The following is an 11,432-nucleotide window of genomic DNA, read 5'->3' on the forward strand; positions in this document are numbered from 1 at the left end:
AGTAAACGCACGCTTGTGTGCTTACATGGTACACATTATGTCAAGCATGTAATTGATAAATTAAAGAATTGCCAAATTTAAAATAAAAATTTGATACTTAAATCGAAGAGTGACATTTTATCTTATCATTTGAAAAAATAAATGTTTAAATCAAAATTAATTTAGAATATATTTAATAATTTTAAGAATTTTATAACAAATAAATTATGGCAAAAAATTAACATGTAGAAATTTAAAAAAATAAAAAATGCAATTTTTTAAAATTAATTTTTCGGGACAAATTTTTTTTTTAATAAAACTAACAAATTGTTAATGTGGCTGCTAACATTAATGTCATAGTGTTTAAAAAAAAATAATAGAATTGAAGTTGTTAAAAAAAAAATTTTTTTGGAAAAAATTTTCAGTCAGTATAAAAAGATTAAAATTGAAAAATTTTTAAAAATGTCATTTTTATAAAAAATTTTTTTTCATTGGTATGAAAAAAATTAAAATAAAAATATTTTAATTATGACGAAAATTCATTTAAATTAAAAAAATATCTTCAACAGCTGGTTCTTACTATTGTAGCTTTATATTTCTCTCTTAAATAAAGAAGAATTTTGAAAAAAACGCTCTGCTATAAAATAGATTTTTTAATTATCTATTTCGTAGAGCAGAGCTTATTTCCGAAATCTTATTTAAAAGAAAAACAAAACTGCAATAGCTTAATAAAAATTTGGAGAATCCAAAAGTGCACGCCTCATAACGCTCAATCATTTTTTAAGAAAAAAATTAATTGTGTAATTGATTAAAAAAAAAAATTATAATTAAGTAGTTTCTTACAGAGTATTTTTTATTTTTTTTTTAAATATCGGCGCCCTTTTTTCTTGTCATATACGCACGCAGTCTAAAAAAATCTAGCTTGATCAAGTGGCGCCATAGTTTTCACGTGACAAATAAGAAAAGTTCGTTTGGCTTTGTACGGTTGTATCCGTGAATTTTAATAAAAATTCAATTTAAAAAAAAATACATAAGCTAGGCCACTGATATGAAATACGGACCCAGTTCATCGAATTCTTAAACTAATAAAAAAGGTCCGGTCTTGAAATATCAATTTGTTCGGGAGTAATCGTTGGTACATCCAAAATGAGGTGACATCCGGACGTCCACGTGAAATTTTTTTCAAAACGTTTTTTTTTTTTTTCAAAATAGCAACATGAAATGATTTTAAAAAGTAAAAGATGGTTTAATTTAAGAGTTTTTCGGTGTACATCTACTTATATTATTGAATAAGTGTAATATGGTTGCGATAGAGGCATTTAAAGATCACAAAATTGCTTGATCTTGACGAGTCGAGTATAAAGCACAACCTCACGCGCTTCGCGCTATGAGGCGTGCAATTATGAGTGCAATAAGGATAGTACGGTGTTTCTTGCAGTAAATGAGACGCGAGAAAAAGAGGGGATTGGTTGTTAACATTTCACAATTTTTAATAGTTAATGACATTGAACTCATAACAGTCACTTGACTATTTATTAATTTTATTTAAAAAGCAAATTTGTTCCAAAAAATTATTTTTTAAAAATTGTATTTTAAATTTATTAAAATTTCTATGACAAAATTTTTTTTGCAATAATTTATTTGTTATAAAAATTCTTAAAATTATCAAATAATATAAAAAACCCAATTATTGACAATACCCTAATTTTTTGACACTTGTAATTTTATTATAATTAAAAAAATAAAATTTTCTCAAAAAACTAATTATCTTAAAATTTATAATTCAAAAATTAAATTTATTCATTTATTAAAATTGATTTTTTTTTTTATTAAAATAAAATTGCAAGTGTACCTGATCTGCTAAATTAATTTTCGTCAATTTAAAAAAAAATAACAACTTGCATTATTTTATTTTTATTTTTATTCAATAAATAAATGAAGAATTTACTTTATGGAGTAAATTTAATTTAAAATATAGATTAAATTTAAATTAATGACCATCCACTCCTCAACCACTTTGCAAATTTTTTACAGTATAATGTTTTACTGAAGTGCGGATTCAACAAAAAAAATAATTTGATAATTTTGAAGCTTAATATATTATAAAAAGTGGTCTTTAACATTCCAGTGCTTAATGTTTTTACTTTAAACGTACTTTTACTATAAACAGTATGAATCATCTAACTCATTGATCTTATCGCAAATTTTTTATTAAGGATTGCATTCCGATAAGCGCAAATAAACCATTGTATTATAATAATCAAATAAATATTATCAGTAACTTAAATAATAATAATAATTTTTATATTTAGTAATAATTGAAGAATATAAAAAAAATAATCTTCTTTAAAAATAATAATTTTTTATGTTTATTTAAAAGTTTATTTTTAAAATCATGTACCACCAATTTGTTATGAATACGAATAAAGAGCTTGAAAAATAATTTTTATGTTATCGGTAGACTATACACTCGAGAAGATAAGTAAAAGGTATGATGTCATAGATCTTTCCGAGAAGTACAACGTAGTTAATTTTTTTTTTTTTTTTATGGTTTAAAAAATCTCGGGTAGCAGACGAGAGTCGCCAGCAATCATATCAACAGTATACAGACGAAAAGCGAAGTGTTAAAGTGTCCTTGTTCCGCTATTGAAGTAAAATAAGTTACATTCTCATTATTAATTTTATCTAATTAAAAAAAAAAAAAAAATGGGGCATGCTCAAAAAACAGATTTTAATTTTGATCCATTGATTGAAGATAATTATGAAGTTTGGAAAGTGAAAGTTAAAGATTTACTAACAAAAATGAATTTATGGAAATACGCTGATAAAAATTCACCGTCAAAATTATCTGATACCGATTCGGCGGAATGGGAAATAAATAATAATACTGCGAAATCAATAATTATGCTCACTATTACCAATAAAACACTTAAAGAATTAAATTTGGAGTCAGATTTAACGGCTAGTGAAACTTTTGAAAAATTAGAAACCTTTTTTGGTAAAAAAAATCCAGATGGTGTTATTAATATTCTTCAAAAACTTTTGATGCTTGCACAATTAGCAGACGGTGTCGATATAAGACTTGCTTTGAACAAATTTTTTGATACGATTGAGAAATTAAAGGATTTAAAAATTAACTTGTATGAGAATAATTTTCTTTTGAGCAATATTCTTCTTACTATCTTACCGCCCAGTTTCAAAAAATTAAAACTCAAACTCTTATCTGATGATAAGCTGCCTGATGTAACTCTTCTTGGGATAAAAATATTGGAGTATTACGATAAAATTTTGTTATCTGATGAAGACGATGATGATACTGAAGAAGAAGAAGAAGAAGAAGGGGGTACGGAAAAAAATTCTGAAGAAGAAAAAATTATTAATAAGAATATTTCAGAAATTAAAGATCAAGAAAATAATTATAATGATTCCGGATACAATGAATCTTACTCTCCAGAAATTTCGAATAATAATAATGAGCTTTTTAAAGCCAATTATGAAGCAGAACTTCCAAGTGGTAATCAGTCTATTGCTGATTTACTCGATCAAATGTTAAATAGAAGAGAATATAAATCTCAGAATGATAATTGTCAAAATAGATGTTTACTTCCGCAAATTTTTGATCAAGAGGATTGTCAAAGTAACTGTTTACAATCAACTGACCAAGATAAAAATCATTTACGATCTTTACTGAAAGCTGGTAAGTTGATAAGTTTATAATAAATTAAAATATATTTTCATTAATGCCAATAGAGAGTATTTTGAATTATACGGCTATTTGGGTCTGCAGAAACAAAAGCACGTATAAAAAAATTTTTTTCTTTTCAATCAACTTGAAATTGTGTTTAAAGTAAAAATATATAGGAAAAATGTAAAGAAAATTTGTTTTAATGTGCGTTTAAGTAGATTTCAGAAAAAAAAAATTCTTAGAGGTAGTAAAAAAAGGTAGATATAGAGAAAATTGTTATTTTTATTTGTTTCTTGCTTAAAAAATTGAATATTTAAAACGTCTAGCTGTAAAAATTGAAAAATTATTGAGTTCAGTTAGATTTTTATAAATTAACTTTTTCTTTTAATTTTGATAGCCAGAAGTTTAAAAAATTAAATTTTTACAGCAGAAAAGAAAATAAAATGAAAAATATTTTTTTAAACGCCCTTTTGGCTTTAAGAATTTCATTTTCTTAACTTAAAGGCTCAGCAAAACCAAAAGAACTTTAGTAATACGCCCTTTTAGGATTAGTAATGCGGAATATTAGGGTACTTAATTTAAAATTCATGTTTTTTTAATTTTTTTCATATATTTTTGAAGATATAGAAAAAATAGCTTGTTTTATCAAAAAAATTAGATCATAATATTTTTCAAAAATTTAATTAGAAGATATAAATAATTGAATATCTAAAAAAAAAAGAATTATATTTTGTCAAACTTAATTTTTTAAGGTACAACATTTTTTTAACTCTTATCATCACTTTGAAATGATAGAACTTACGTGAATTGAGTAAAAGTGAAATTTTGAAGACTTTTTTGAAGAGCGTTAAAACAAAAATATACTATAAATAAAAATTTTCATTAATATAGTAGCTGAAAATTAGTCAAAGTTGCAAAAAAAAAATGTTTTTTTATTCCTATAATAATATTTTACGATGTCAGTGAAAAAGAAAACAGTCGTTCCAAAGAAAGCACCTGCTTGATAATACAACTAAAGTAAATTTTTTTTTTTCTAAATTTTCTCTAATTTTAAAAACCTCAGAGAAAACTAGTACATCAGCTACACCCAAGAGATGCAGCATTTGTCGCGAAGAAGGTATATTATAAATTTATACTTATGGTAATAGTAATTGGATCGGATCTTATTAATTTTATGATATTTTTAAGGACATAACAAGAGAACTTGTGACAAAAAATCACTTTCGACCAAGATTTCAGCTACAAGTACACCCAAAAGAACATACAAATGTGGATTGTGCGGTAATGAAGGTATTACTATTTGATATGTAGTAAATTTTCAAATCGGTCCATTCAATTCAAAAATAAAAATAATTTTTTATTTTTTTCAAAATCCGATACAGATTAAAATCTTAAATTTTTAGGACTTTAATATTTAGATAGTACAAAAGACATTTTCACCCTGCTTATTCTCTATAGTCGTCTTTTCTTCTTTTTCACTTTACTTCTTCAATTATCAATATAATATATTTTTAACTTCCCGCGAAAAAAATTGAAAATTAAAAAAAATCGGGGAGCTATTGGTTTTATCCAGTTTTTCGAAAATCGAATTTTCATAAGATCTCGACGTTTTGAGGTCCTAAGAAGGCGGCAATCGAAAGAGTTTTTTTGCCCCTAGATATTGTATATTATTTGAGGTAATTCGGACCAGTAGATTTTGAGAAATCTCAAAAATAAAAAATTTGAAAAATTGTTTTTTTTGGAATTACTTTTTAACGGCTTTACCGATCGATTCCAAGAACTAATCAATTCTTAAGCTTAAAAAACTACATCGATGGCCGTCAACGCAATCAAAATCGGTTACTTCGTTCGTGGGACATAGTGAACGAAAAATTTGGAAAAAAGTGTTTTTCTTACACAACTCCGACATTTCTTCTTGGATTGTTTTCAATTTCAGGAAATAATTTTTAGAGCCTAAAAAACCACGTCGATTTATTTAAGAATGTCCAAATCAGTTGATTGGTTCGTGAGTTATCGTTGTTGAAAAAATTCGGAAAAAGTGAATTTTTCAAATTTCTTCAAAATTTTCGGCCTGATCAATTTGTGTTCAGTAGTAAATCATAAAATTTTAAAAATTGCGTCGAATTTTGCGAACCGCGTGAAAAACGGTTTATTCATTCAAAAGTAATTGCAGTTTGAAAATTTTAGAAATAGTGTTTTATTAAACTTTCATCAGACTTTTGAGCTCGAAGAGCTCAAAAGTATAAAACCGCTAACTCTTTGAGCTTGGAGAGCTCAAAAACGTCATAAGTACAATTTTACGGAGGTTCGAGCGGATCTAATGTAAAAAATAATTTCCAAATTTGAGCTTTGAAATTAAATATACGTATAAATAAATAAGTAATTTATCTAATCCCAAAACTTTAAAAAGATTCACCGTTTAGTTACTTAGATATTAAATTTTAAAAATCACATATTTTATCTCCTTATACACGGGTTCTTATGGCGGATAAACTTTTATCGAGACTTTAATTATTTTTTTCAATATTAACCTCCCAACTTTAACGGATAAAAAACTATACACAAGAAACTTGGATTATTGCAAAATATAAAAACAATTTAATAATAATACATTACTGATATAATTTTTGAAATATTTAAAGTCAAATTTTATGTTTGTAACTCGTTTATCGTTAGCCATTTATTCGAATAAAGATTTGACAACATCGCGCCAACAGCTAAGAAAAAAGAAAAGGATAGAAATATAGTTACAGAGAGAGAAATGTTTAATTCACACACTTATCCACGTCTCAGTTATGGGTATAATCAAGCGCGCTATTGCCAAATCTGTTTATTTATTCCGGCAAGTAATAAATACGAAAGTTATTTTATTACTTTACTTTATTAAATAAGTAAAAATCATCAATTATTAAATTGTTTAAATTATTTTAAATTAAAATAAAGAATTTTGAAGAATATTGGGAAGACTAAAATTAAAAGAAAATTTTTAACACTATTTTGACTCATTATTAAGTTCGAACTTCCTTAAGCGCCTATATATAGGTATGGAATTAGCGGGAAGTTACAGGGATGGCCTTTAGGGTCAACCGTTTTCCTAATTTTTTATTAAAAATTTATAAAGCATTATTTTTGATAAATTTATCACAGGACATAATAGAACAACATGCCCTAAAAATAAATCTGAAAGTGTATCTAAATCCAGCTCATCATCACCCTCGTCATCGGAAACGCCAAAAAGAACTTACAAATGCAGTAATTGTAAAAAAGAAGGTAATAAATGATAATCTATTATGATTATTTATAAATTTGATTGTTGAAACAAACATACATTTATTATAGGACACAACATAACGACATGTCCAGAAAAAAATCTTGCCAGTGAAACTGTTACATCTACTCCTAAACGGACGTACACATGCAGTAACTGTGGGGAAGAAGGTTCATAATTATTCATAAGACAATAAATTTCTAAATAAATGTTTTTAATTGCATGCAATTATACTTTATTATATTTTATTTGCAAATAAAATCGTTATTGTCAATTTTTTAGGACACAATAAGACGAGCTGTCTAAAAAATATTCAAACGGCTGTATCTTCACTGGAAAATTCAGCGTCAAGATCTTATTTATGTGGAATATGCAAAAATCCAGGTTATATCATAAAAATTATTTTATTAAAATAATTTAACATGATTTAATCATATTTTGTAAATGAAAATTAATTGAGCAGATATTTATCAAATTTTGATAATTTTTTTAACAATTAAATTATGGCAAAAAAAAAAATTGACGTAGAAATTTGAGAAAATTAAAAAATGCAATTTTTAAAAAATTATGGTAATTATTAACAAGTCGGGTCCACCATTTTAATTTTAATTTTTTTTAACGAAATTTCTATTTGATTTTATTGATACATATTTTTTTTTTAAATACATAAAAAAAAAGTTAATTATCACAATTTTAAGAAATTTTAAAAATTTTATAAATTTTTTAGAAAATTGTGATGCTCAACTTTCATTTTTGTAATTGTTTATTTTTTTATGTAATTTTCAAAAAAAATAAATAAAAAAAAATAAAATAGAAATTTTATCCAAAAACTTGCGAGCCAAAATTTTTTCTAACTTTGGAAGGCAAAAAAGCTATCGAAATCTTTATTTTTTTCTTTCACGACATTTTTTGTCATAGATGCGCCGTAAAAACAAGCAAAATAAAAAAATTAAATAATGTTAATTTTTCACCTAGATATGGCCAAAAATAGGGTGGACCCCACTTGTAAATAATTACCAAAATTATTTTTCGGAACAAATTCATTTGTTAAAAAAAATTATCAAATGACTGCTAACTTATTTAATGTCATTATTTGTAACCGAATGTTTAAATTTTTGTGGGAAGAAAGTGCAAATAAGTAAAATGTAAAAGTCGAATTTCTTCCCGCAAAATAAGGCAAAAAATTTAAACTTCCGTCGTAGATATGAAGAAATATCAAATTTATATTACTTATACTATTTTTAGGCCACAATCGTCAAACATGTCCACTAAACGCTGCTTTATTAAACGTATCACCAAGTTCTTCCAATCAACGGTCTTCATTATCTCCTGTCTCTAGCGGTACAAGAAGTTATTCATGCGGACTGTGTGGTGGCCAAGGTACTACTAATCTGAAATGAATAATATCTAAGTTATTGATAAATTCTTGCTTGCAATAAATTTTTCAGGCCATAATAAGACCACTTGTTCTCTGAATTATACATCATCGTCAAGAACATCATCATCGTATTCATTCGGTGGTGGTAGTGGCGGGGGTGGTAGTAGTAAAAGAAGTTATTCATGTGGAACTTGCGGTGGTTCAGGTACACTTTAGTTATGATCTACAGTACACAATTGAGAAAAGATGGAAAATTTTGTCATTGAAATTTTGATTAAATTTTTTTGCCTTTTTAAAGTTTTATATTTTTTTAGCGATAGTTAATTTAAATGTTAAATTTCCGGAGTAATTTTAAATAGATCCGAATTTCGCGCTAGTTAAAATTTTTTTATTTTTTTTACATTACATGTAAATATGTAATTATATGTCAAATATAAGTCCATATAATTACACTGAGAGAAAAAATTTATTTTGAAAAAAATAAGCAATGTTATAATAATAACTTAATTTGTTGAATATTTTAAACAATTTCATTTCTTAACTGAAGAAATAAAAATTGTCTCTGTTACTTTTTTTTTTGGAAAAAAGTTTTCTACATTTGGTAAAAGATAATTTTAGATAAAAATTCGCAAATTGTCTTACAATTATTTTTTCCCAAATCAAAAAAACTTTTTTTCAACAAAAAAGTTATTGAAAAAAATTTTTATTTCTTCAGCTAAGAAATAAAATTGTTTAAAATTTTCAATAAATTAGTTTCTTGTAATAAAATTCCCCAAAAAAAAAAATTTCTTTTTTCTCCATGTGTCACAGAAAAAAGAAAATTTTGTAATGAATATATCTTTATAGTTAAATAGATTTTTTGAGAATAGTTAGTTTATCATGTAAACAAAAAAACAGGCAATTTTTTAAAAACATTCATAGAAAGATAATCAAAATTTTTATTAAACTATATTTTATTTTTAATTTTGAACTTTTTAATTAAAAAAATTTCAATCTACTAATTCGTAATTAATAAAGTTTTTTTTCTTTAATATAACTTTTTTTTTCAGGTCATAATTCCAGAACCTGCAATTATTGATAACTACAGCAATGTGCATAATTCATAAAACACTACTTAAACTTCAATCTATTTTTTTATTTAAATTACAATTAATTCACTTGTATTGTGGAATAATTTGTGAAAATAAATTTTTTTGATTTAATTAATACCTACATTGAATTTTATTTTTTTTTGCTGAGATAATGAAAAAGAAGAAAAGTTTAGGCCCAAAAAAGATTTACATCGATCATGATCGGACTCCGGACGAGTGCAGAGCTGAATACGAGGCCAGACTTCAGCGCGCAGCGGCCAGTGGTCTTGCATCACTTGACCCACGCTCTTCTTCTCCATCACCCATGGACTTCACCACCTCAGTCACGGGAACGCCACCTCAACCAGGAGCCAACGGACCCTCCATGCGTCACAACACTTCGACAAAGCCTCCTCGCAATAATCCCCCAAAAAACACAATTTGAGGATAGTATTTTGGAATTGTCATGGTATAGGTAGTGTCAGTAGTTGGGATTCTCTAAGTAAGTTTGACATTTTTTGTTTAAACGAAACCTGGTCAACCACCCCAGTTATTCTCTCCAATGAATTCAATAATTTTAACTTACTCTGTTCTCAGGCTACCAGGTTGCATGATGTTGGGAGAGCTAGTGAAGGAATTTTAATCGGTATAAATAAAAAATTTAACAACGAGTCTCTTGATATTTCACCTTGGTGGTTGTTTGTTAGGGTGTCGTCGGACGATTGGAGCTTTATCCTATGTAATGTCTATATTAGCCCTACACTAACGCTCCATCATATACTAGACATGTTGCAAGCAACCTTGTGTGAAGTTCAAACTACCCACCAGCATGACCTAATTGTCCTGGGTGGTGACTTCAACGCTCGAGTTGGCGTTCAAGGTGCCGTTCACGAAGACATTGTTTCCGGTAGCTCCTTACTCTCTTATCACTCCTCCTTGGACACTATCTCCTCTCCCAGAGGTTCTCTAATAACTGACTTTTGCAAAACCAATGGCTTCATCCTGCTAAATGGTAGATTACCTGGGGACTCGCCTGCACAATATACCTACTGTTCATCTCAAGGCAAATCCGTAATTGATCTTATCTGGACTAGCCTCCTCGGTATATCATACGTGTCTGATATACAAGTCATCTCCACTCCCACAACTTCCGATCATTTTCCTGTCCTCATCTCATTGGTGTTTCCCAGTCTCGTTCCTCATGCAGAACCCCCCTCTGATAGCTATATTCCCTCTGACAAATTGTTCTGGAAACAAAATCTCCACGACATGTTATGGTCTCGACACTTAGAAGTTTCTTTTGACACTGACTCCTCGGACCTTCTCAGCTCAAACCTTACGGAAACAATTTACTCCACTGCCAAAGCACTTGGTATGTCAAAAACACAACCCACCAACATCCAGATTAGATTAAACAAACCGTGGTTTGATAGAGACTGCGCTACTATTAAGAACCATCTGAGGCTAGCATTAAAAGCAACTAAAGCGGCAGGTTTTTCTCAACCCAGTTTATCAAATTACCTGAACCTCAAAAAATCTTACAAGACTCTCCTAAAATCCAAATCCTCTTCATATAAGCTCCAAATCATTCAGCGCTTCTCTGACACTAATAACAGCATTCAGTTTTGGCGTACTTTTAACAACTTCAGAAGACAATCACATCCACCTCCTCTGCCTCTTGCAACTTGGAATGAATTTTACAAAGACATCTACCCCCCGAGACTTTTGGATAACTGTTTATTCTTTGGTGTGCTTGACCCGGTTTCGGATGCCGAGTTTACATTTGAGGAGATAACTAAGAGCATTTCCTCCCTCAAAGATGGCAAGGCCCCCGGTATGGATTCAATCACTACTGAATTCTACAAAAATCTGCCTAACAACTGGCTTCTCTATATTCAGTCACTATTTAACAAAATCTTGGACACCGAGCAAGTCCCTGATGACTGGGCATGTGTTGCCATGTTCATGTTGCATAAAAAAGGTGACAGATCTGATCCGAATAACTATCGAGGACTTGCTATGGTCAATGTTATTACCAAAATTTTTACTTCA

General features: G+C 27.9%; 1 protein-coding gene across 1 annotated transcript; it reads left to right on the forward strand.

Moving 5' to 3' along the window:
* The first annotated feature begins 2,477 nt into the window (after window positions 1–2,477).
* Window positions 2,478–9,518, forward strand: LOC123270867 (uncharacterized protein DDB_G0283357-like). Its single transcript, XM_044737012.1, has 9 exons — window positions 2,478–3,676; window positions 4,728–4,781; window positions 4,853–4,954; window positions 6,812–6,934; window positions 7,004–7,102; window positions 7,215–7,316; window positions 8,178–8,312; window positions 8,381–8,515; window positions 9,360–9,518. Exons 1-9 carry the CDS (start codon window positions 2,686–2,688, stop codon window positions 9,386–9,388), a joined length of 1,770 nt encoding a protein of 589 aa, XP_044592947.1. The 5' UTR covers window positions 2,478–2,685; the 3' UTR covers window positions 9,389–9,518.
* Window positions 9,519–11,432: the final 1,914 nt, after the last annotated feature.

The sequence above is a fragment of the Cotesia glomerata genome, linkage group LG8, assembly GCF_020080835.1.
Source record: "Cotesia glomerata isolate CgM1 linkage group LG8, MPM_Cglom_v2.3, whole genome shotgun sequence".
Lineage (NCBI taxonomy): Eukaryota > Metazoa > Arthropoda > Insecta > Hymenoptera > Braconidae > Cotesia > Cotesia glomerata.

Bases quoted from the DNA above. Each gene is read 5' to 3' on its own strand.
- LOC123270867 (XM_044737012.1), top strand. From the start codon at position 2,686: ATGGGGCATGCTCAAAAAACAGATTTTAATTTTGATCCATTGATTGAA. The intron at 4,782-4,852 runs GTATATTATAAA...GATATTTTTAAG, and splicing joins CAGCATTTGTCGCGAAGAAG to GACATAACAAGAGAACTTGT. The intron at 7,317-8,177 runs GTTATATCATAA...TACTATTTTTAG, and splicing joins TGGAATATGCAAAAATCCAG to GCCACAATCGTCAAACATGT.